Source organism: Rattus norvegicus, chromosome 3, assembly GCF_021556685.1.
Source record: "Rattus norvegicus strain SHRSP/BbbUtx chromosome 3, alternate assembly SHRSP_T2T, whole genome shotgun sequence".
Taxonomy (NCBI): Eukaryota; Metazoa; Chordata; class Mammalia; order Rodentia; family Muridae; genus Rattus; species Rattus norvegicus.
The window spans coordinates 79275979-79301332 of NC_141536.1; the positions used below are offsets into that span (position 1 = coordinate 79275979).

The window sequence follows — 25354 nt, forward strand, 5'->3', positions numbered from 1 at the left end:
GTTCAACTAAGCCATATCGCCATCTGTATTTCTAGGGAAAGGTCTAACTATTTCAAACCTAGAGCCCTCTTACCTCTTCCTAAGTGCTGAGACTGTAATTTCAATAAGAGCTGAAAAGGTTTATCATTGAAAAAAAATTCTTTTGAAAACTGTTTTAAACAAACATGCCTCCAAAGTGAAAGACAATACTGAGCAAGGCTGTAGGGTTTCTGGGTTTTATACAAATGGATTTTTAAGCCTAAGAACTGTCCCTAATAGACACATGGCAATGTCTGACTGAGAAAGCTGACTGAAAGATAAGCTGGAAGGAAATGAAAAGGGACCTCCTCACAGCCTGCTTAGCCCCCAGCTTCATGGCTTGGCCACAGACAAGCAGATAAATGGCTGTGACAGAGCGGGGCTGCTTCTGTTCCCTCAGTGTCTCCAAATCTACTTCAGAGAAAGGGGTTTCCATTTCTGAGGCTTCACCCAGCCCTAGAAATAGAGCCCTTCAAAGCAGCGGGCTCCTCCTGTGACAGCCTGCCTTGTCCTCCTCGGCCATTGTCCCTCAGTACCTTGGCACACAAGGGTTTGTACTTACATGTTGCTAGGACTCTCAAACATGCCACATTTCTGTGTCTAAATGAATAAGCAAAACTCAATTTCTTCAAAGTCTCTTTCAATAAAGCATAACATTTTTCCAAAGGCGAGAGTCCAAGAACTAAACAGGGAGCTGTTTCTTGGACCTTAAGTCTAGCCTTTGGACAAGCTTATTTATATACTAAAACATCTTTGTCTACACGGAATTTTTTCTTAAGAGATAGGGTTTTACTGTGCTGTTCAGTCTGGCCTTGAACTTATGACCCCCACTGCTTCAGCTTCCTGAGTTGCAGGGTTATAGGCATGTCCTACTATGCTCAGCTGTCATGAAAATCTTTAAAAACAAAGGCAGCAGTAGAAACAAGTCCAGATGACAATAAGGTGGAAGTCTGGAGACTGTGCCCACAAAACGAATACAAAGTTAACAAAATCCAGATTCTTCACGAATAACCACAGAGCTGAGAAGTGGAAAGGTTCTCTATCCTCACTGCCAGCCGTAGGGATGTACTGTACAGCAAAACACAGCAGTGTTCATGGAGGAGGGGTTGGGAAAATAGCTCATTCCCTTGGGACCGAGACTCCAAGCCAAATTCATCAATTCATCGTTTCAGTTTCCTCCCACTCTCTGAGCCCATCTATAAATCATGGGCATAGAGAGGACCAGAAGCAGGTTTTTGAGCCCAGAGGATTTTCTGAAGCAGGAACTATCAATTGTCTCTACGAAGAACTACTTCTAGTAATGGACACTAAGACTAGAAAGCCACACCAGTGACGTCAGTGACGTCATTGCAACATACGTGAGGATTTGGTTCCATAGTGACTCTTGAGTAAGTGTAAGGAAGCTCTCCATACCATGCTGTAAGTCTTGGTTGCGGATAAGTTATATCTGAGAAAGAAAATACAGGGCTCTTGAGACAGTTGTTGCTGGTTAAAGTGAGCCTGCTGCCAGCCACTGCATGCCTGCGTTTGTGCGAGGAGTACAGGGAACAAAAGGAGAGGAGGCCTGACCCCAGTCCCTTCCTCAGACAGGAAATGGGAGATGGCTAGTAGAACCTAGAAGGGCTATACAGGAAATAAGGCAGGGACAGCCTGGGTAAAGGCTCTGGGAAAGGAATGAGTTCTGCCTGCTTTACTCATAGCAAAACCTAAAAACTCTTCCAAAGCAGAAAACAGAGACTGGGCCTCATGAAAAAGACTTTGGGTACCAAGAATTCATTTGAAAGCAAGAGACCAAGTAGTCCTGTGTCCTAGCAACACTGCGCATGCCTGTTTACCTGAGATGTGAGCCATGGTACCACATGCCTGCTTTTGTCACAGTGAGTGCTATCTAAGCTGCTTTGGAGAGGTTAGGGGGTTGCCCTCTCTCCTCAACAGACACCAGTCCCAACAACAACCAGGCCCAGGCTGGGGACATGTGGCTCAGCGCCAGTGCTTGCTAAGCCTGCACAGACCCTGGGTTTGACCCTAAAACTGCCAAAAGAGGACTGGGGGAGCCACACACGTCAGCCAGCATTCTGTTAAGCAGAGATCATGCATTATTTTAATTTACTTAATTAACACAAGAATCTTATAATTTATTAAAGAAAACCTAGAATTACAGAGTCACTGAAGTATAATTTGCTCAAAATTAACAATTACTTGGAATGCTGAAGCAAGCAACCAAAGCCACACTGTGGAAACTCCGAGAGAGGGGAGAAGGCTTCCCTAAAAAGGCTGGCTCCTATCTGACACCGGAATTTCTAAAAAAGCCAATTTACATACACTTCTCTTCACAAGCAGTTCAAAATGTCTTACTGAGTCTAGGTTACAGCACAGATGCCCTCTAGTGGTCATATGTAGTATCTGGGCATTGCTGGTGCTGGGAGAGCAGTTAAGGGGCAGATCACAGGAAGCTAATCAATTCTGGTGTGCCTTTACAAGCTCAGGAAGAGCAGACAAGAGAGAGGCAAGACCTCAGAGAGACGAAGACACCTCACTAGCTGGTCTGTGGCTGACATGCCTCTCCCTTTTGCTTTAATTGCCTTCTCTAGTAGTTCAGATGCTGCCAAGTTCCTTCTTCACAGTTTCTAGAGCTTTGTTTTTTGCTAATCCAATTGGCACACATTTTTCTGAAGTCCTTACTGACTTTGTGTTTTCTTTGCTTCCCTGGAGTCTCCACAGGCTATGGCTTCTGCCTGGCACACTGATTCCTGTCTGTGCCTTAGGGATTCTTAGTCTTTTAAATTTAAGTCTTAGCCTGTTTGAGTTCAGCTGTGTTAAGCAGATATAGGGAATTCAAAAACATTTGAATGGGGAATAGGCAGCAACAACTGTGACCCAGAGGCCTACTTACCCTCTCTGATGCCCATCCTCTGTTTCCAGGGGACATCTTGACAAAGCCGCTCCAAGATCCAGTCAGCTTCCTTCAAGTCCACAAAGCCAGGATATAAACACACCCTTAAGGCAGAAAGAACTGTCAATAGCTAAAGTTCACAGAAAGGGCAGACTACTGTGGGACCAATTAATTAGATCTTGACTCTAAAATAGAGACAAAATCATCTCACCACCTCCCTCATGCGATCTTCATGTAAAATAAACTCCTTTCATGGTACCGCTAAAGACACAAGAAAGTACAAGGGATACATGAGGCCTTTATAGAGTTCTTCTTCAAACAGTATTCTAGATTCTTCCAAGGAGACGAGTGGCAGAAATGACTAACACGGCTTGGCTTCAAAACCAAGGGCAGGCACTTAATGCCTCTCAGTTTCCAAAAGTGTAACTCAAAGATGATATCCATCCATTTCATACTGTCCTAAAATGAGTAACAAGTCAGTGCAGAGGCCAAAAGATAAGTTTTTAAAGCTACACCAATTAGATGACAGAGACCATCGTGGTTTTCAAAATAAATACACCCAAATGATGTCTCATCTTACTAAATTTAAATACATCCTTATCCTGACACAGATTCAGCCAGTTTGTATCTCTTTCCTAAGGAAAGTTCTGGAATCCCACACTATCTTGAACAGTCTTGATAGCAGCAAGTCTTCAGAAGGTGCGTGTGACTTAAAAGACCCAGAGGTCATCTAAAGCTGTAGAGTTAAGACAAGATGTGCTCAACCAAGACAACATACTGGTCTTGTATATAAACTGTTAAGTTTTGCTTTAAAGGGGTAATGTCCAGATTGGTTGGTTGGTTTGGTTTTTTATTTTTTATTTTTGTCAACTTGACATAAACCAGGGTCATTCAGAAGGAAGGAATTTCAACTGATGGATTGCCTTCATCAGACCACCAAGTCTGTGGGGGTTTGTCTTGAATGATGACTACGATGAGAGGGCCCAGTCTACTGTGGGCAAAACCATCCCTAGTGAGATGGTCCTGGGGTGTTTAACAACACAGACAGAATAAGCCAGGAGGAACAAGCCAGTAAGCAGCATTCTTCCATGGCTTCTGCTTCTGTTCCTTCCTGACTTCCCTCGGTGATGGATTGTGACCTGAGAGCTGTAAGATGAACCCTTTCCTCCCCACATTGCTTTTGGTCATGGTCTTTATCACAGCAATAGAAAACTGAGACAGAGAAGTTCCAGAGGCCATTAAAGGAACCCACACCAGCCAGTTTTACTGGGCTTCATATCTAGCAGGAGCTACTGTAAGCAATTTTCACTTGTCATTTCTGATGTACTTTAAAAATGTCTCATTGGTTTACAGTGATAATATATTTGTGTGTTAAGATATTTTCTAAATATTTTTAAATAGTGACTACACTTAATATGTGATTAGCTATACTGGACTTCCCCTTGATGTGGCAATAAAATACCACAGACTGAATATACATGCAGTTCATGAAGTGCAGCACTAATAATGAAGCACTCACAAAAGACTAGAGCCAGCCCTGGCACTCAGTTACTGCGAGTGGTGGGGGTGCAGAAAAGGACCACCTCTCTGGTCCTCCCTTCCCGAGACACTGCAGTCACAACAGCCTGTGTAAGTGGCAGAAGCTGTGAAAATATTTAGATGCTAGAATTCCGCTGTAAAAAAGAGTTGTACCCAAGTCTTGTTCCTTACTGAGACAAGTTTAAAGCGATGACAACCCAGATGACAGCCATAGTCAGGTTCCAGTGAGAACTCTCTTACCTAGACACACCTGTAGGGGACAGGCTGATTTCGTACACACCCTCCCTGCTGAAGAAGCAGAGGAAAGGCATATATTAGTGGGAGGCAAAACCAATCTACCCCATTCCTGCCTTCCCTAGATCCATTTCCTACATACGAAAAACACTGTGAAGGAGGCATAAGCTCCACCCTCTGTTACAGCTAGACAAGGGACAAAATGGTGGTAGATTATTAATGGCACTGGACAGAACCCTGATAGGTTCAGGCCATGAAATAAAAGTGGTAGAAAACAACTTCTGATTCTACCCGGGTAGGTTTCACCCAGAAGTTAGGCTGATACAATCCCCAAATCTATCACCAAAGCAGAGTTTGGAGTACTCTCCAAGTGGCAAGCACCTCTCAAAACCTTGAGCTTCCATTACTTTCAATGATATATGCCTAGAGAGTTCTTCCTGAGTAAAACGCCTTCAGTGTCCCCTTAACTTCAGTGTCCCCTTAACTCCACTCATGGTCCCTGAGATCTAGACCCTCTTCTGACAACCCCAGTGTCAACATCCTCAATGTCGACTGCTCGCACCCCTTAACACAGCACTCCAGGTGTTTCTAGCCTGAGTTTCTGTGTCCTGGAATACTTCCCTACCAGTCGGCAGCCCCTACCTGACTCACCACCTACTATGGCCAAGTGAAAACTTCTGATTCCTCTACACAAATCTCACTTAGACCTCCCTTCAAACCTTCCTTGACCATCTGTGCCAGCAACATCACCCACCACTCTGGGCCAGTATCAGAGCTTTAATACAGAATTACAAGTTCTTCACTATTTTATTCCCTAGGCTGTTGGTTTATTACAGGGCAAGGAGTGGCTTATTCTTAAAGCCTACACACAGTGGATGGGTGAAAAATGTTCACTGAATTTTTAATCAAATGTGGAAAGGTACAAAACTTACGGATATACAAGTGAAGGGTTCAGTGCAGAAAAGCAACCGAGAAAACAGGACATTTACTATTTTTTTTTTTTTTTTTTTTGCTTCTTTTTTTCGGAGCTGGGGACTGAACCCAGGGCCTTGCGCTTCCTAGGCAAGCGCTCTACCACTGAGCTAAATCCCCAACCCCGACATTTACTATTTTAACAAGTTTTCCTATCACCTCTCTCTTGAGGGTTCTAGTCAATGGTTCATGATCTCTGAGCTAGGCTCTTAGGCACTGAATGAGCATGGCTAGCATATATTTCACAGTGATCACATTTCTACAGAAGCCATCTACAAGGCCCTGAGATATGAATGCTCTGTTTTAATGAGATATACTGATCTGTATGTAGAAACTGTCTCACTTTGAATGTGGGGCATATTTCTAGGAACTGGCAAACCAAGCCTGGGAGAGTTAACTTTAGACTCAGCGAGGCTGAACCAACAGGATGCATGCTGTGACTTTCCTCAGGTTGCAAACTTATCATTGCAGCCCCTCCCACTTAGCCTGACTGCAGTGGTTTCCAGCCTCCTTCACTCTCAGTGATGAAGGTAATACTGCACGGCTTCTATGCACATAGACCTAGACTGGGCTTAAGCTAACCCTTAACACAAGGAAATCAAACTCCAGGGAAATGGAAAGAACTCAGGACTAGTTAAAAAGCTAACTTGTCACAAACAAGAGACTAGATATTTTTTGAGATATGGTGACATCTGTGTTACCTTCAAATTCTTGTACAAGCCAATCTACAAATATCGAAATTGCATAATAGACTGCTTACGAGCAGAACATCCACCTGATGCTAATTGCTAGCATAAAAGGATAGTTCAGGCTGCTGCTTCATTTATATCAGGTGAAAAGTGAGAGGCAGGAGAAAAGAAGCCAAAGTTCCTCTCACCAGCTTTGGAGAACATTTCAGACACAGATCAATACAAGAGAGGAACATTCAGCATTGCTTAAATTGCTCAGGAACAACCTTGCGGTTTTAATACATGGGCTGGAGGGTCACCTAGGTTACAGCAGCTCTCATAAGGACTGCTAGGGAAATGGTGCTTACAGGCTTCTCAGCAAGCCAAACTCCAGTGACTCAGGAGAAAGCCTTTTTTTGTTTTTGGTTTACTCTTACAGACACCAGTAAAACGGGGCCAGGAAATCTATCCCATAGGCAAACTTCAATGTGCAGAGATCTTGCTGTGTTTTCTATACTACTAGCAAACCCACAAAGTCTCCTCAAAAGACCAAGTTTAAAGACTGAGGTAGGATTGTCACAGCAGCTAAAAATTTAGAGTTACTGGGCCATTCTCTTTAAAATGAAAAATGATGGAGGGAAGGATTCCAGGCATCTGCTTGCTGTGGTGGTGCTTACTTACTCAATCACTCTGGGCTCTGGGGCTGCACGTACAACCTGCAAGGAAACAGGCAGATCTGAATTCCAGAATGGCTTCCAAGGGTCAAGGAGACGCCAAACCTCTCATTTCGAGCCAAGACAAGCTCGATCGGTCTAAGCTGTCATGTTGTCAGGCCCACTTCCACTTCTGTAACCGAGCTTTGTGTCTGCAATTCCCAGAACTATATCACACTGGCCAGCTGACAGACAAGGCGATACAATTAGAACTAATCAACTTTCCTGTTGGCCAGAAATGATGCAAAACCCTTTTATTAATAAAGGAGATGTTTTAAAAGTAGAAGATATATTCTAAGAGGAGTTCTGATATTTATATGATCTTTATTATAACAAGATGCCTAATTTTTAAGCTCTTTTTCCTCATATTTTTTTTAAGTGAGAGCTGAGGAGATAGCTCAGTTGATACAAAAGCATGAGGGGCTAAATTCAAATCCTTACGCCCACATAAATGCTGCGTGGCAGAGGTTTATCTGCAACGGCAGAGCTCAGGAGGTAGAGGCAGGGAACTCCCAGGACAAACTGGCTGGTTAGACCAGCTGAACTGCAAAATTCTGGATTCAACTGAGATAATCTGGCTTAATATAAGGTGGGGATCAATTGAAGAGGATACCTGATGTCACCCTCTGGCTTCTGCATACACATGCGCACACCTCTGCAGGCACCTATACATGTAAACATGCATTTACATAACACACACACACACACACACATGAAAATAAAATAAGATTGAGCTCCATTCCCAGCCCTGCAGCACCCTTGTCCCCCTCAAACTGAACCTTTTTCTTTTTACATGCCCCTAGGGGTAGCTAAAAATCAGGTGTTTTGCTACAATAACTGAAATTCCACAAGGATTTCTGTATCAGTCTGAAGACAGCATCATTATAGATCTGTTAGACCTCAGCTAGTCCATGAAGGCCGTAAGCTGGTGGTCATGGCTTAAGTAGAACCTCCCTGACAAAACTATAAAGGTGGAGGGAGACATGGCCGTATATATAATAAATGGGGGCAGAATACAAAAAAAAATCTTCAGGCATACAAGACAACTGAAATAGTTCACATTTCACTATTACTAGAATCCTTTTGTTCTGCTACTCACAAGTAAATTTATTCAGCCACTATTAGGGAACGTGCTCAGAAACAAAGCTTTTATAGTACAGCTTTGTTATTATTGAAGAAGAAACAACGCTTTACCAGCTGCGGTTCTTTGAACACAAACCGTCGGTCACATTGCTGCTGTTCCTTGCTCCTCCAGCTTGGCCCTGGTGTCTGGGAAGGACGGCTTCTAGCAGGAGTAGCTGAAATAGGAGAGAAGAGTCTCAGCAAGAGCCAATAAGACCTCCTTGAAGATGGCGTGTGGCCTCAGACTGTAATAGGCAAAGGCAACAAACAGCCCCAATCCACTTTCACAGGAGAAAGCGAGTTCTCACTCTCAGCTCACCCTCCACAGAGCAGACGAGATGGCAGGCACGTGTACAGAAAAACTGTCAACAACGCAAGTGGGAGCTCATGAAAGCCCAAGCATATAGAGGAAAGATGAGGGCAGCTGCGTGCACCCACACGCACAGTCCCGACAGGTTCTTGCCTGGCCGAGCAGCAGACTGGCTCTTGGTAGGTGTGGCCCAGGCTCCCTGCACTCGGGCTCGCTGTCTCTTGTCCCCCATGTTGAAGAAAGAGCGTTCTGTTCTGAGATTTCAGGAGATTTCGTTCCCCATTCAGACCATGGAATGGTTACCTGCTTTCAAAACAGAGTGTTTTAGTAAAGGCAGTGAGTGCGTGGCCTATTAAAGGGTAAACGTGGCCTTTAATATAGTCAGAAGAGACGGTTCAACAGCTGCCAGAGCTTCTCCATAAAGTCACTGTCTTTACTACATCTCTGTCAAGGCCTGGATCATGTCCACCACTGGCTATCAAGCCCTTTCACCGTAGGCAGTCCACCACAAACCGTGTTATTCATATGGCGCTCCATGGGAGAATATGTGCAACTATAACATTCCCATTGTCCACAACGTGAATATTGAAAAGTAGGCCAAGACCAGGTTCCCCAGTGCACTGCTGCTTACCACAGGCTGTGCAGAACTTCCCTTGGAGGCTTTAAACACATCCATGACAGGGAAACCTGAAGGACTTCAGCTACATGAGGTAAGAGAAGCACAGAGACACAAATGCTACATGAACTCACACTAGGGAAGGGAGCTAGATGGGTTTGTTGTGGATTCAAAGTACAGTTTCACTTGGACAACAGGAAGCTTTACTAAACTCCTGCACAGAACAATGACCATAAAGACCAAACCACTGGATACTTCAGTTACTAAGAGTAGATTTTCATTATTTCCATCACAAAAAAGGTATGTGAGGTAAGAGATGTATTAATTCGATGCACTCATTCTATATCAAAAGCATATTATCAGAATGTCACAGCATCCCATAAATAGGAACAATAATTTGTCAACTTAAAATTAAGGTTGAAATGAAAATCTAAAATATCCATGTACCACTTTTAAAACTACGGTTTAGGAACGATTCTATTTCTATGTTTATAATAAGCAGCAAAGGGTAAGATACATTAATATGCATAGGGATCAGAAGGTTTAGTGACTTACAAAGTCACTTGGGAAATCAATCCTGATGAAAAGTTAAACTCTTATCAGGTTCCAGCCTTGAGATAATCAAACCCTCTACATTTTTTGCCCAAAGTTTACCCTGTAGCAAATACAGAATTCAGAAGGGTCAGGCTACGTGCTCTGAATCTACCAGCTACTTCTCTATGGGTCTAGAAAGCTTCACGTTCACAAAGACGGTCCACTCATGTTATTGCTCAGACTACAGATTCCCAGGCCCCATCTCCTCGACCTTCTGATCCAATAGAGCAGATCCAGGCTCAGGGCTCTGCTTAAATTTCCTTAGGAGTTAGACATTACGACTTAACTGGCACACACCAGTAATCCCAGCATTTAGGAGGCTTGAGCTAAATACTGAGACCCTGTCTCATCATCGACAACCTGTCGAGTGTTTATCACTTACCAGGTAGGGACTTGTAGAAGCTGTCAATTGCCAAAGAGTTAATGACACAATCAAATCTAACTCTCCAGGCTTATGAAATGTGTAAGAAAGTCCCCTTGTACCATATTCTCTGAGGTTCTAAAGGCATAAGACTAATAGTAGTCAACGAAGGCTTCTGACCTGCTCACCTTGATGTGACTTGTCTAAGGCAACGGGTGAAAATAAAAACCCCAGAGCGCTGGCTGAGACTTAGTTCCTGGAGTCCCAGAACTTATGCACTAAACAAGGTCCCACCACCCTGGGACTCGAAACTTGAAAACTATAAAAAGAACAAGGGTTTGGCGGTAGTGGGAACTTGCTTGGAATGCAGATCTGTCCCTGTCCCACCTGCAAACCACCCTGTGGCAGCTGACACGGCCATCAGAACTCTGGCCTCTTCCTCGCTAGCAGAAGAGTCAGTTCCGCCCTCAAGGTTAAGGTAAAGTGAAATGGCCTGCTAAGGGGTAGGGCTGGGTTTCCTTTCCCTAATTTAGACCGATACCCTTTCAGTCGGTGGCCTAGGAACAGACCCTCAGGCAGTCCTCACACGCCCACCCCGTTTCTCAGCCAGCACACCAGGAGCTGGGCTCACCGGACCAACCTGGCTGGGCCTGAGAAAAGTTTCCGACTTTCGTTAGCCGCTCAGCTGTCCGGACGCCGGGGAACTTCAGAGTGAGACACCAACTCCTGCAACGCCCAACCACTGGCCTCCGTTACACGTACTTCCTCTTCTGTTACACCCTGCCACCGCTTCCTGTGGGTAGCCGGGAGTCCGGGTCGCCCCGCATCCCTGGCGCCTAAAGGGCCGGATGGAGATGCTGAAGGGAATAAGGTCGGAACTGGGGACAGGAATTGGGGGCTGATGGTGGCCCTGGTGAGGCGGAGGTGGGAATGAAGATGAGCCTCTTAGGCCTAGGTCCTCAGGGCATAAATTCCCGAAACTAGTGCTGGCATCTTTGTTCTCTTGTGCAAAGGGCAACTGCAGTCTCCCGGAACTTCTACTGATTCCGGAGTGGGGAGGACTTGGGTCATGTGTTCAGCTATAGAATTCTCTTGTTACCTCGAAAACCATGAAGAGTCTAAGGTGCACTTTGTTCTCAACGTAGCGTGCCCATCTTTTCTACACATCATTTACGGTGGAACATGAAAGCAGGCCTTATTTGACTGAGTTCCTCAGTGCTAAGTAAACTTTACTTGAGTCCACAGATCTGTCTAAATTTCATTGCAATGCCACCATTTGGGGCAAGTGCTCCGCTTACTTTTTAAGAGGCCATAGCTCCTCTTAGTGGGATTAAATGAGATAACAGTGTCTGGAACACTATATAAATCTATAATTCAAGATAGCGCAAAGTGTCTTTTCACCCACCTGACCTCCTGACAAGCATCTTTAAAGAAGCCAGGTTAAGCCATGTCTCATAATTTGACAATTCTAACTGTAGCACTGAGTCAACTATTTTCTGCAAATTGTTCTCTAAAATTTACCAAAATATGATCATTGTGGAAATCTCTCAAATAAGCCTGACACTGTCAGGGTACCAATAAATGTTCTTTAAGAAAAATCTCTTTCTGGTCAAAAGAATAAAATCTGCGTCCTGAGTGGAGACCTAGCATTTCTCTTGGTCTGGGTCAATCAGCTGGCCCAAGGGCTACCCTTAGGAAGGTAGGCTTACATTAAGCAACACTAAAGAGATAAGTGCACTAATTAGTCCTTTATGAAATACTGTACTTTCCTTCTCTGATTCCCACCCTCTAGCATTGTCATGCTGGTTCCAAGTCTTCCTGCTTTTCTGAATTATCTAAAACAAAAACTAAAAATGAAACTAAACAACAAAAACTAAATACAACAACCAAGCTAAAAAACCATAGCTTACCTTTCTTGCTGCCTATGCTCTAAGCATGCTTAACACTTCAGGCTTCTGCCAGCATTCTGTGTTTCCTTACTCTTTCTCTAATGCTTCCTTCTCTTTCATGATCGCTGCTTGTCCACTCAGTGTCTGACCTTCATGCCCACTTAAACAGCACCCCTCCCATTCTCTTCCTCTGGGCAGCTGCCTACAGTTTACCTGCCCTCAGATGTTTGGCGTGTTTTTCTTTTAAACTAATAAAATTGTCCTTATCCTTCTATTTGAACTATTCCTAAATTCTTCACTTATGGAACTAACACCTCCAGGAGGCAATCCCAATTCCCCTGGTGTTGGTACTAAATAGCAGTTGGCTGTAGTAAGCCCCGTGTTCTGACCACGGTACCCATATTGCTGGCACTCACAGCATCTATTTTTTGTTACATTTTGTAACATTGAAAGAAAAAATTATTTATCCCAGGACTGAAAGGAGAGCGAGCTGGACTGTAATTTTGACTTTTTTTCTCCATCACCTAGTAATCTTTCCATGTCTGCTTTGGGCTCAGGAACATTTGATACAGCTCCTAAAGGTTGTTATTTCTTTTGTTCTGGTGATTATAGCTTGGAAGGGCAATCGAGATGCCTGGAATGAAGTGTTCCTAAAAGTAGAGGTTAACATCTAGGGAGCCTCCAACAGAATGCTTCAAAAGTCAGTCCATGACCCGTTGGCATCTGAGATAACAACACTTTTTCTTATTTTATAATTTTTTTAATATTTAAAACAATTTTAAATGTTAATAAATTCTGATCATATTCTTCCTTTCTCCCAAGTCCTTCCCTCATCCTTTCCTCATCCCTTCCCACCCGACTTTAAGTTCTTCCTCAAAAAACAAAAACCCATACAGCAACCCCCACAAGCCAAGAAAACCAAATAAAACAACATACACTCCCAAAATACAAACAAAAACAAACACCCAACTGTAACCGAATAAAAGTAAACAAACAAAAAGCCCTGTGTGGGTCCATTATGCACTGTTCGACTCTTCCTGAACAAGATGCCTGCCCTGGCTGGTTGATATACCTACTGTCACTCCATTGGAGAAGACTGACTTTCTCTCTTCCAGCAGATACAAATGACAATTCACTTGCTAAGCTTTATCCTGGTAGCTAGGATTTATTATTCACTCGCTTATTTAACAAATGATTTGACAAAAGAAAATATAATAAAGCAAAAACTATCAGATCGAAGTTAGACAAGAAAATCCAACAGAAGGAGAAGAGCCTAAGAGAAGGCACAAGAATCAGAGATCTACTGACTCACAGAGTCAGGAGTATCATAATAGCACTAAACCTGAAGCCATGCTGTGTTTGCAGAGGACCTGGTGCAGCTTCGGCCCCTGTGAGTTCATGCAAGCTTTGTTCCTGTGGATTTAGAGGCCTTGTTTCTTGGAGTCCTCCATCCCTTCTGGCTGCCTCTTTGCAGGTTCCCTGCAGGGAGGGATTTGAGGAAGGCACCTGATTTAGGGCTGAGTGTTCTATTTCTCTCTTCATGATGTCTGTCAGTAGGTCTCTGTATTGGTTCCCATCTGCTGCAGGAGGAAGTGTCTTTGATGATGACTGAAGAAGGCACAGACCTATGAGAAGAGCAGAGTATCATTAGGGGTCATGGTATCACTACTTTCTAGGTTTAGACCACTATTTGGCTTTTTCCTAGGTCCCTGCACTATCTAGCCTCAGGTTCTTGATCACCTAGGCAAGGTCAGGTATGGGTTCCATCTTCTGGAGTGGGCCTTAAGTCAAATCAGTTCTTGGTGCTTACTCCTACAAGCTCCATGCCACAATTCCCTAGCGTACCTTGTGGGCAGTACAGTATTGTAGAAAACAAAGGGGGTTGTGCGGGCTTGGTGTTTATGTCTTTTCCCTTTGATAACCTGCACAGTACTCTCCTGTATTAAAGACACTGGAACATGGGGCTGTTGGTATTTTAGCCATCTGACTGGTCTAAGATGAAATCTCAAAGTAGTTTTGATTTGCATTTCCCTGATAGGTAAGGATGTTGAACATTTTTAAAAGTGCTTTTCAGCCATTCGAGTTTTCACTATTGAGAATTCTGTTTAGATCTGCACCCCATTTTTAACTTGTGATCTAGTGACTTGAGTTTTTAAAATATATTTTGGATATAAGCCCTTCATATAGGATGCTGCTCTGTCTGAATGGTGGTGTCCTTTGGCATGCAGGAGCTTCTCAGTTTCATGAGGTCCCATGTATTAGCTGTTGATCTTAGCGCCTCTGCTAGTGTTCTTCTGTTCAAAGTCTCTTCCTGTGCCAATGAGTTCAAGGCTATTCACTGCTTTCTCTCCTAACAGTTTCACTATGTTTATTTTTATGGAGAGGTCTTTCATCCATTTGGACTTGGGTTTTGTGCAGGGTAAGAAGTGTGGGTCTATTTGGATTCTTTTATGTGCAGCCATCAAGTTTGACAGGCACCATTTGTTAGAGAGATTCTTTTTTTCCAGTGTGTATTTCTGGCCTCTTTATAAAAAAATCAGGTGTCTATGCGTTTGTGGATCTATGTCTAGGTCTTCAATTTGATTCAATTTTTCACATGTCTGTTTTTATGTTTTTATTAATATAGCTTTTAATACAATTTGAGACCATGCAGGGTTTTTTTAAAATAATATTCATTCATTCATTCAATCATTCATTCTAAGTACACTGTAGCTGTCTTCAGACACACCAGAAGAGGACATCAGATCTCATTACAGATTGTTGTGAGCCACCATGTGGTTGTTGGGATTTGAACTCAGGACCTCTGGAAGAGCAGTCAGTGCTCTTAACCACTGAGCCATCTCTCCAGCCTAATCAAGCAGTTTTTTTATTGTCAGGATTGTTTTAGCTATCCTGGGGTGTGTGTGTGTGTGTGTGTGTGTGTGTGTGTGTGTGTGTGTTTCTACACATGAATCTAAACATTGTCCTTTCAAGATCTCTGAAAAACCATGTTAGAATTTTGATGTCTGCCTTTATTGTGTTGAGGTCCATCCTTTGCATCCCTAATCTCTCCAAGACTTTTGTCATGAAGGGGTTTGGGATCTTGTCAAAGGCCCTTTCTGCATCTAAGGAGATGAGAATTTTTTTTGTCTTTCACTTTGCTTATATGGTAGATTACATTTATCAATTTATGATGTTGAACCATCCTTGAATCTCTGGGATGAAGGTTACTTGATACTGGTGGATGATCTTGATGTATTCTTGGATTCTGTTTGCAAGTAGTTTTGCATTTATGTTCATAAAGGAAATTAGTCTATAATTCTCTTTCTTTGTTGGGTCTTTGTGGTTTGGGTATCAGGGTAACTGTGGCCTCATAAAATAAACTGGACAGGTGTTGGGGATTTAGCTCAGTGGTAGAGCACTTGCCTAGCAAGCGCAAGGCCCTGGGTTCGGTCCTCAGCTCTGGAAAAAAAAAAAAAACGACAACAACAACAAAATAAACTGGACAATGTACTTTCTGTTTCTATTTTGTGGGATAATTTGAGGAGTACTGACCTTGACTCTTCTTTGAAAGTCTGGTAGCATTCTGTGCTAAATTTTGTCCTGGGCTTGTATGTTTGTTTGTTTCTAAGACTTTGAATAACTGCTTCTGTATTTTTCTAGGGGTTATAGGTCTGTTTAAATTGCTTATCTGATCTTGATTTAACTTAGATAAGTAGTATGTATCAAGAAAGTTACTCATTTCTTTAGGATTTTCAAATTTGGTGAACTATAGGTCTCCACCTTTTAGTTTACTCAGAGAAGGGTCGATTGATCTTATTGATTATCTCAAGAAAAAAACCCAACTCTTTGTTTTATTGATTTTTTGTTTTTGTTGTTGTTTTATATTATTGATTTCAGCTCTGAGTTTGATTATTTCTTGATGTCTACTCCTTTTGAGAGTGCTTTCTTTTTGTCCTAGAGCTTTTCTGGTGTGCTGGTAAGTGGCTAGTATGAGATCTCGCTAATTAGATATAGAGATAGAGTCACTTGGTGTTATGAACTTGTCTCTTAGAACAACTTTCATTGCGTCCCATAAGTTCGGGTATGTTGTGCATTCATTTTCACTCAATTCTAGAAATCTTTAATTTTCTTGAGCCATTTTTCCTTCAGTAGAGAGTTCTTCCATTTCCATGAGTTTGTAAACTTTCTGTTGTTTCTGTTGTTGTTGATATCCAGCTTTTATCTGTGGTGGCCAGGTAAGATGTTATTTCAATTTTCTTCTAATTGAGACTTGCTTTGTATGTGGTCAATTTTAGAGAAAATTCCATAATTTTTCTTTTGTGTTTGAATGGAATGCTCTGTAAATACGTGTTAGACACACTTGGTTTATAACTTCATTTAGTTCCACAAATGTCGGTTCAGTTTTTGTCTGGATGGCCTATCTATTGGCAAGAGTTGGGTATTGAAGTTTCCCACTATCACTGTGTGAGGGTAGATATGTGATTTAAGCTCTAGTAATGTTTCTTTTACAAACTTGGGTGCCCTTGTATTTGGAGTGTAGATGTCAAGAATTGAAATGTCCTCCTGATAATTTTTTTCCTTTGACTAGTATGTAGTGTCCTTCCCCATCTCTTCCGTAGTTCTTATTTGAGTTCCTAAATTTTTCATTTTTCATTTTTCTGATCATGAATTTCCAGATTTCCTTCCATTTGTTTTCTTTATTGGTTCTATTTCCATTTTCATTTCTTGAATGGGTTTATTCATTTTCTTTCACTATTTGTTCACGTTTTTATCCTTGTCATCTTGTTGGCAGGTAGAATGCTGTAGGGACAGTAATGGAGATGGGCCCAGGCCCTTGCTCTTTGACCCAGTGTGAACTCAGTTAGTCACTTCCATGCATGGTAGCCAGAAGAGTCTGACCAATTATGATCTTAGTTGAAACAAACAACTTCTAGGTCTAGAAGTCAAAAGCTTGGCCTCAGTTGTTACAGTGAACAGAGGTGGTCTATCATGTAGTTTCTAGACTTAAGTTATCCTATGTCCAACCTCTTGATTGAAAGAGGCCAGATCTGCTTGAGGAAGAATCCTGCGTTGTGAACATAAATACTGTAAATTCATCTAAGTAACTATAGCCAGTTAGTAGAATGATCATACTTTTGAAAAATTAAATCCCCACACATTTTAAGGATTACTGGACATGAACTGAAGCTTGGTCCATCAAGATGGGTGATTGGGAAAAGTACGTGCTGTGCAAGAGTGATGACCTGAGTTCAGTCCCTAGAGCCAATGGAATGGTGGAAGGACAGAACATCTCCACAAAATTGTCTTCTGACCCCCACATGTACACCTCCACACTCACTGACAGCGTGCACACACACACACACACACACACACACACACACACACACACACAATTTTAAAAACAAAGAATTGAAGCAATTTCTTTAGAACCTAGAACTGCACTGTGGTCCATGGGTAAAAGTCAGTCAAAGTGAGAGTTTGGGGTGCTTATGTGAGAACTGGAACTGCAGCTCCAGTTTGACTCACAGTAGGTTGAGAAAGGTCTATAATCTGCTCCAGCTACCATCAAACACTTAGAAGGATGATAATGCCTAGCTCATTCCCACTAAAACTATTATTGGCTGCTCACTCTGTGCTGAGAGATTGCTCTACTGAGTCATGAAGAGAGGGTATCAGGTTTCTGGATCACTTGATCAGCATTGGGAAGTCTTATGACAAGGAAGTCTGGGGGGAAGGAAAGTGGGTAGACAAATACTGAAGATGTTTGTGTCCAGTATGAATGTTCAAGAAAGGCACTCCCGCTCCCTGCCCAGGAGGTTTCTGTAATCGCTAGATATAGTAACATGCTCAATCAGTGGTAGCCTCTTCTCAGGGCCTGTCCAATTGGTTGTCAAAACATAGCCACTGTGGAAGAATGGATGGAATATATGGGCTCAGGGACATGAATTCCCCCTGCCAAAGCTGAGCTGGCTAGTGCTACCATTCCAAACCTAATCTGCAAATGCTGTGACCTATTATGGAGTCCTCCATATGTCACCATGCCTCAGGCAGCCACCAAGTCACTTGGCGACAGAATGATTACATGGCCCGTTTCCATCTTGGAGATGGTAGAGACTCATTCTCACTGCAGTGTAAACACACTCTGGATATCTTCCTGGCTCACCCTGCTTTGGCCAGCAACACCATATGTGGGCTTCCAAATGTCTTATTCACCAATGGCATCCCCAGGATATTTATAGCTCCTGATCAAGAAACTCACTTCATAACAGATGAACTATCCCAGTGGGCTCAGGCCCATAGGATTTAATCCTCACTACCTGAAAACCATTGGGCTATCTGAAAGAAACTGCTGCTGTATGGGAGTAAAACAATATTCGCATTGAGTTGGGATGTAAGACTTCCACCTAGACCTCTTGGGTTTTTTTTAATATCACTGAACCAAAATGTGAGGAAAAGCTTTGTTCTTTCATCTGGGGTGATTGGTCCCAATTACCAAGGGGATATTTGAGTTGCTGCTATGTAATGGAGGAAGTAACTGAGTCTGGAAACAAGGGCGTTGCCTGGGCACCTCTTAGTACTTCATGCCCACAGCAAGTGGAACCAGAAAACGGCAGCACCAGCAACAGTGACAACACAGTATAATTAATAATTTACATCTTTAGGAATGAGGATCTGGGCCACTCTGCTAATAAAAGAAACCAGGCAACCAAGGTTCTTGGCTAAAAGCAAGGGAAATGTGGACAACAGAATAAGCAGCCATAAATGTAGACTCTGGTTTCACAGATAACAGCAGGAATGAATGCTCCAGCCTCACCCCGTCCTCATGATAATCATATATGTGTGCCCATTGCCTATCTGTGTATGATAGCCACTGTGTGTGTGTGTGTGTGTGTGTGTGTGTGTGTGTGTGTGTGTGTGTGTGTGTGTGTGTGTGTGTGTTTCTGGAGGTTGCTTCTGCAATTTTGGTTTTTTTTTAAGTTAACAGATTAGTCAGTGGGACCATTGAGCTAGGAAGTCATAACAAAGCAATAGACTGAATTCTGGAATTTCATTTAGTTCATGGTGAAATGATGACAACTCCACCAGTTACATGAACAATACTCTGTCTTGCTAGGTGGCAATGGAGTTGAAATGCTCTACATAGATAGGAATGTGTGTAGAGGGCACAGTGTCAATTGAGAAAGGGGCTGGGCTGTGCCAGTTGTCAACCCTTTGCCTCTCAGCTCCAGAACCACCATTCACTATCCTGTGTGCACACTTGAGTCCTCCCTGCTGCCTGACCTTGGATTCAGCTTCATTAGTAGAGGGACCTACAGGGCAAAGAGGCTTGTTATTGTTTGAAAGTAAAATGTCCCAACTGTTCTTGTGTTTGAAAACATGGTCCCCCATTGGGGTGCTGCTTGAGAAGGTGTGAATCCTTTGGGAAGTGATTCCTGGCTGGGAGACACAGACCACTGGGGCTGGGCCATTGAGGGTTATTTCCATCCCCAAGTTTGCTCTAGCTATCTACTCATGGCTTTGGAGATGTAAGCAAGCCTCTATTCGTGCTCCTCACTATAGAAGGAGTTGCTCAGTGACCACGCCTTACCTGCAGTGTTGGACTGAGACCCTGTAAACCAGAATAAATCTCTTCTCCCTCAGGTCATTTCTCTGTCAGGTATTTGGTCACAGAGTGAGAACTAGCTAATATAGGGCTCTTCTCCCTGATTTCTGGGTTCTCCTCTATCCTTGGTTGAATGTGCATCCCCTAAATTCATTCAAACTTTTGTGACCTTATCTCAAAATAAGATCTCTGTTGAGGGATTTAAGCAGAGGGACTATTGGATCAGGGTGGGTCCAACTTCATGGACTGACATTCTTATAAGCTGAGAAAGGCACAAGAGAGAGATCGAGGTGACTTACTTAGGCTTACCACTGCTGTGATTAAGATACAATGACCAAAAACAACTTGGAGAGGAAAGTGCTTACTTTGATTACATTTCCACATCACGGTTCATCATTGATGAAGTCAGATCAGGGATTTGGAAGCCAGAGGTGCTGTAGAGCTGTGTGTGTGCATGTGCATGTGTGTTTCTATGTGCGTGTGTGCGCGCACGTGCGTGCATGCATGTGTGTTGCTTACTGGCTTGCTCCTCATGGCTTGCTTAGTCTGCTTTTTTATACACCCCAGGACCACCCATACTGGGCTGGACTGTCCCACATCAATCCCTAAGACAATATTTCCACAAACTTACCCATAGGCCAATCTTACCGAAGCATCTTGTCAACTTTGTTTCCCTCTTCTGAAATCACTCCAGCTTGTTTCAAGTTGACATAAAACTTACCAGCATACCAGGGGGAGACAGAGGTAGAGGATGTTGTGATTGCCACAACTTAAAACTACAGAAGCTGGAAAAGGCAAGAAGCATGTACCTGTTCTGGTCTCTGAAAAAATTAATTTTCCTTGTTTCAAATTCCCCTTTCTGTACTAATTTGTTTTGGCAACTCTGGCATACCAGTACCTTCCTTGAACTGGTTCTGTGGGGATCAGTGGCCCCTAGATACCATCCCAAGTACCACCATGCATTTCCAAGGCTCAACTTCAACAAACTTCTCTACCACCCAGAACAAACCTGACTACATTATTTCCAGTGGGGCTTAGGCCTTCATCCCAGAAACTGGAGCAGAAGCCTGGTCTGTTGTGCCTGCTTCAGAATGAATTCTCTAACTTCATTGTCCTGTCTGGTGTTGTGTATGGCTTCTACCTTCCGTGTGAGTCTTGACTGTGATAATGAACTTGGTCTCAGAGTTGGAAGAAAGGATTAATAAGTGTCTCGACAAGAGCCGGGTCCTGCAAGTAACAATCTTGTCCATGGCTGGGGCCCTAAGTCCTGTTGGCCCTTTACTATATGTTGCTTTCCATTTCTCTCTTCACTGTGACTATCCTCTGGTAAGACATTTTACTTCCTGCCTTGACCTTTCTTTGAAGCCACAGTTTCTCCACATGTGGCTGGAAAATCATCTGCACCAGGGGATGTGATAAAAATGCATATTATGGGTTGGGGAGATTGATGGCTCAGATTAAGAAACCAAACTGCTCTTCCAGAAGACCAGGCAGCTCAATTGTAACTCCAGCTCCAGAGGAACCTCATACTTCTGGCTTCTTTGGGCACCTACACACATGTGCACATATGTACCTGCAGACACATTTTCATTATTTAGAATACTGAAAATACTTTCAAAAGCCCCTATTACCCCTGTCCCCTAAATATGGAGCTATTAGTAGATAATGAGGGTTGAGGAAGGGAAAGTCTTCAGGGGTGTAGACACCAGTAGATTACACGGATCTTGGCAGATGTGCATGTAGGCAGCATAAGTTGAATTCAGTGGGTTTGATTAATTAGTTTTGTTAATTAATGAAAAAAATGGGGCTAGAGAGACAGATAGGCCAGCCGTTAAGAGTTACTGCTCTTGGGGTTGGGGATTTAGCTCAGTGGTAGAGCGCTTGCCTAGGAAGCGCAAGGCCCTGGGTTCGGTCCCCAGCTCCGAAAAATAGAACCAAAAAAAAAAAAAAAAAAAAAAGAGTTACTGCTCTTGCAGAGGACCTTGGATTGGTTCCAGCACCCACATCAGATGGCTCGTGACTGCCTGTCACTCTAGTTCCAAAGGACCCAGCCCCTCTGCAGTCACCAGAACACACATGGAGGCATGCGCAAGTACACATAAATAAAAACAGTAAGTTTTTACAATGAGAAGTAGGCATATTTCTTTAAGTGCAAGGCTAGCCTGGTCTACATAGCAAGTTCCAGGCTAGCCAGGTCTACTTTGAGAAACCTTGCCTCAAGGAGTAAAAATAAATGTATGTGAACTTGAGAAGTAGGTAAGATGGTCCTGGTGGGGTATGAGGGAGTGAGAAGGGGGCTTGGGGATGTAATCAAGACACATGGGATACGTGTATGAAATCCTTTCTCAAATAATACATTCTTAAAACTCCAGAAAAAAAAAAAAGGCATATTCCAGGCCCCATCACGATTTTGGTCAGTAGTTCTGCATTTCTTTTTTTTCTTTTTTTTTTTTTTTTGGTTCTTTTTTTCAGAGCTGGGGACCGAACCCAGGGCCTTGCGCTTCCTAGGTAAGCGCTCTACCACTGAGCTAAATCCCCAGCCCCAGTTCTGCATTTCTAATAACCTTGCTGCAGGCATAGTAAGCACCTGCAGAGTGCTCTGTACCTTCGCAGATGCTTGGTTTCTGCAGGGGACCACTCTTCACTCAATCATCATCCCAGGCCCGGGCTAGCAAAACAGGTAGATGCTTTAAGGGCTGCTGGCTCTCACATTCGGTGCTGAGCAAGGTACATACGAGCCGATTTTCAGCTGCTGATTTTCACACCAGAGCCTTGGCACACCTCCCTGTTTCAATCACACAGAGCATGCGGAGTGCCTGCTGCTGTATTCCTGAGCAAGTCCAAACCAAGGAAAATAATGGCACACTATGCCTATAGCTGCCAGGGATAGTTGTGCATGGAGAGAGCCCCAGCCTCACTGCCTGAGACTCAGCAAAATCCTGGCTTGAAGGAAGGGATCCTGCTGGCCCTAGAGCATGATCACCATGAGGCTTTCGAGTCTCCACCAATTCAAAGCAACTTTGAAGGGTTGAGGGTGCTTCCCCAGAGACCAGCAGGGACTTGGGCCTGGCAGTGCTATCATGACTGTAAATGCTGAAAAGACACAGCCCCAAGCTGCAGGGAACAGTTAACAGTCTCACTGGAGTGAGACTGCAGAGAACAGACAAAAATCCAGGGAACAGTGAAGATTATGAGTGGTGAGTGTTCACTAAAGGCTTTGTGGAGCTTTTATTTGTTTATTCACACACACACACACACACACACACACACACACACACACACGCACGCACACACACACACACAAGTCAGCCCACTTGTGGTAGTCAGTTCCCTTTCACCATGTGGGTCTCTGGGATCATCCTCAGGTCATCAGGTGTGGCAACAAGTACCTTAACTACTGAGCCCTCTCATCAGTACCAAGAAGGTTCCAGAATATGTGTCCCTAAGTTGATTCAGAGATAACTAACAAAGATTATGCCCTGAGAATTCATGGTCACTGTCCTCACTTTATGTAGGCTTAGGGATTGGACTAGTTAGTATTCACACCGCAGGCCCCTCCTCAGTCTCCACTCAACCCTAACAACTGTACTACAAATCTTAATTTGAAGGCAGATCAGAGTTGGTACCCCTGTCTGAATATACTTAGCAAAATCTTAAAAAAATCTTTATTTACAAATTGGTCTCTGACTTTCAATGCTTCAACTTCATTTTTTAAAAATGAGAATGGTATATTAGTGGTACACGCACAGAACAAATGGTACTTTGGATTCTGAAGTTTTATTCTTTTCAGGACTAGTGAATGTGGTACAGGATGTCATGGTGTTGAACAGGGGCCATGGTCCATAGCTATGTGATTCCAAGGGCAAACACCGCACAGTGGAGAGTACCCAGGCCAGAAGCAATCTAGGTATCCTTCGGTAGCAAATGACTAACAAATAGTGGGGCATCCAGAAAGAGCAATGCTAGTCTGTGATACAAAGCATGGCCTCAAGAGACATGAAGCTTCTTCGGTCCCCAGCTCCGAAAAAAAGAACCAAAAAAAAAAAAAAAAAAAAAAAAAAAAAGAGACATGAAGCTTCAATGCATGTTCATAAAGTGAAGGAAGCCAGGCTGAACGGCTGCACACTGTAGGGTCCTGCCAACCTAACACTCCAGAAAAGACAAAATTCCAAAGCAGTAATGGGCTAGAGAGATGGCGTCACAGCTAAGAGCACTTGCTGCTCATGCAGAGGACTCAGGTTCTATGCCCCACATCCACATGGCTCAAAACCATCTGTAAACTCCAGCTCCGGATGATCTTATGCCCTCTGCTGGCACTGCATGCAATTCTACATGCAGGCAAAACACCCACACACATAAAATAAAAATAAGTCATATTAAACATTAAGATTATGAATGCAAATAAACCTTTCCTCTTTTTTAGTCGATTGCCTCGGGTATTTAAACATTTTTACGGTAACAGAAAGAGGCTAGCAAAACATCCAAACTAAGAAAATTAGGATAGGAAGGAGGGAGGGAAAGGGGGAGGGGAAAGAGGGGAGGGGGAAAGGGAGGGGAAGAGGAAGAGGAAGAGGAGAAAACTCGGTGGCAGGGTATCCGAGCTTCATGGAAGTCAGGCAAGAAATACTGAGGGCTCAACCCTGGGAGTGCCAGCTGGCCGCTGTTTCTGCTACATCTGATTGCTTGTATCAAACTAAATCACCATCTATTAAAACACAAAACAAATAATTAGACCAGACCCAATTTTCTGTAGAACGAATCTGTTAACCCTCTGAGCATTTTAATACAAGGCTAAAGTCACAAGAAACCTAATAGGTCTCTAAGGGCCAGAAAACTCACAAAACAAAACGGGGGGAAATGTACTAAAGATCTGTGATCAGTGAGAACATGGAAGGTTCTCCTTGAAGATAATGTTGAAACCCAGTGTGGGGACAGGAGAGTATGATCTCTAGAAAGCAGAAGCTGAGCTGAGACAGATGCCTTACACAGGAATGGAGTGCTGCCAGCTGTCAGAGGCCCCGGGCTCAGGAAAGGAGAAAGAAAGCTTAGATCTGCAAAGGAGTTCCCAGCAGAGCCCCCAGAGTGCTCCTCTGCAACACAGCAGGTCCAGCAGGACTTGTGAACAGAAACACAAAATGACAGGGCTGGGAAGATTACGGCTCAGCCAGTAAGTCTGCTGCTCTTGCACAGGACCCAAGTTCCATTCCCAGCGCTGACATCAAGTAAACAGTCACTTAGTCACTTAAAACTTCTCTGGCCCAAGGGCACCACTGCATATGTGGTATGCGTACATATGCATGCATGCATGCATGCATAACACACACACACACACACACACACACACACACCACCTGTATGCACATGTAAAAAAGGAAATTAATAGATCAAAATGATAGGAGTAAGTGTGTTATAGAAATACTAAGGAATATGGAAATTGCCCAACGAAATTGCTTAGATCTGGCTTACAAGAGACAGAACTTAAGCACGAACTTGAGAGAAGAAATGAGGAAAATGGCTGATGAGCACACAGTACTAACTACCACCACAGACCAGCGAAGGCTTTGGTGCCCTTCCTCAAGTCTTGTTTAGGCAGCCATGTTGGTGAAACTTCATGGCATACCTCTTGAAATTTCTTGGAGACACTCTCACAGGCAACTTCCTGATGGCTCTTACACTCCTTCCAGCCCCTCTTCTGCAATGACCCCAGAGCCTTTGAGGCAGTTGTTGTGTCATGGACCTATCAGTTTGAGCTGGGCCCCACAACTCTGCATTTTGATTGGTTGTGGTAGTCCATAATGGTCTCTATCTGTTGCAAAGAGAAGTTTCCTTGATGAGGGGTG

General features: G+C 43.4%; 1 protein-coding gene across 9 annotated transcripts in view; it reads right to left on the reverse strand.

Annotated features, from left to right (window-relative positions):
* The window catches only part of Alkbh3 (alkB homolog 3, alpha-ketoglutarate-dependent dioxygenase), a 32271-nt gene extending 21518 nt beyond the window's left edge, over positions 1-10753 (reverse strand). For 2 of the 9 annotated variants that reach the window (XM_087653261.1, XM_087653263.1), the window contains exons 1-7: positions 10681-10753; positions 8623-8775; positions 8232-8335; positions 7006-7040; positions 4691-4738; positions 2912-3015; positions 1377-1465 (exon numbers count right to left, since the gene is read on the reverse strand). In XM_087653261.1, the coding sequence (XP_087509387.1) occupies positions 1377-1465; positions 2912-3015; positions 4691-4738; positions 7006-7040; positions 8232-8335; positions 8623-8701 (459 nt within the window). In that variant the 5' untranslated portion in view covers positions 8702-8775; positions 10681-10753. The remainder of the gene's footprint in view (positions 1-1376; positions 1466-2911; positions 3016-4690; positions 4739-7005; positions 7041-8231; positions 8336-8622; positions 8776-10680) is intronic. The other 7 variants (XR_015683171.1, XR_015683173.1, NM_001014180.1 and 4 more) reach the window with 6 other exon arrangements.
* Between the last annotated feature and the right edge of the window lie 14601 nt (positions 10754-25354).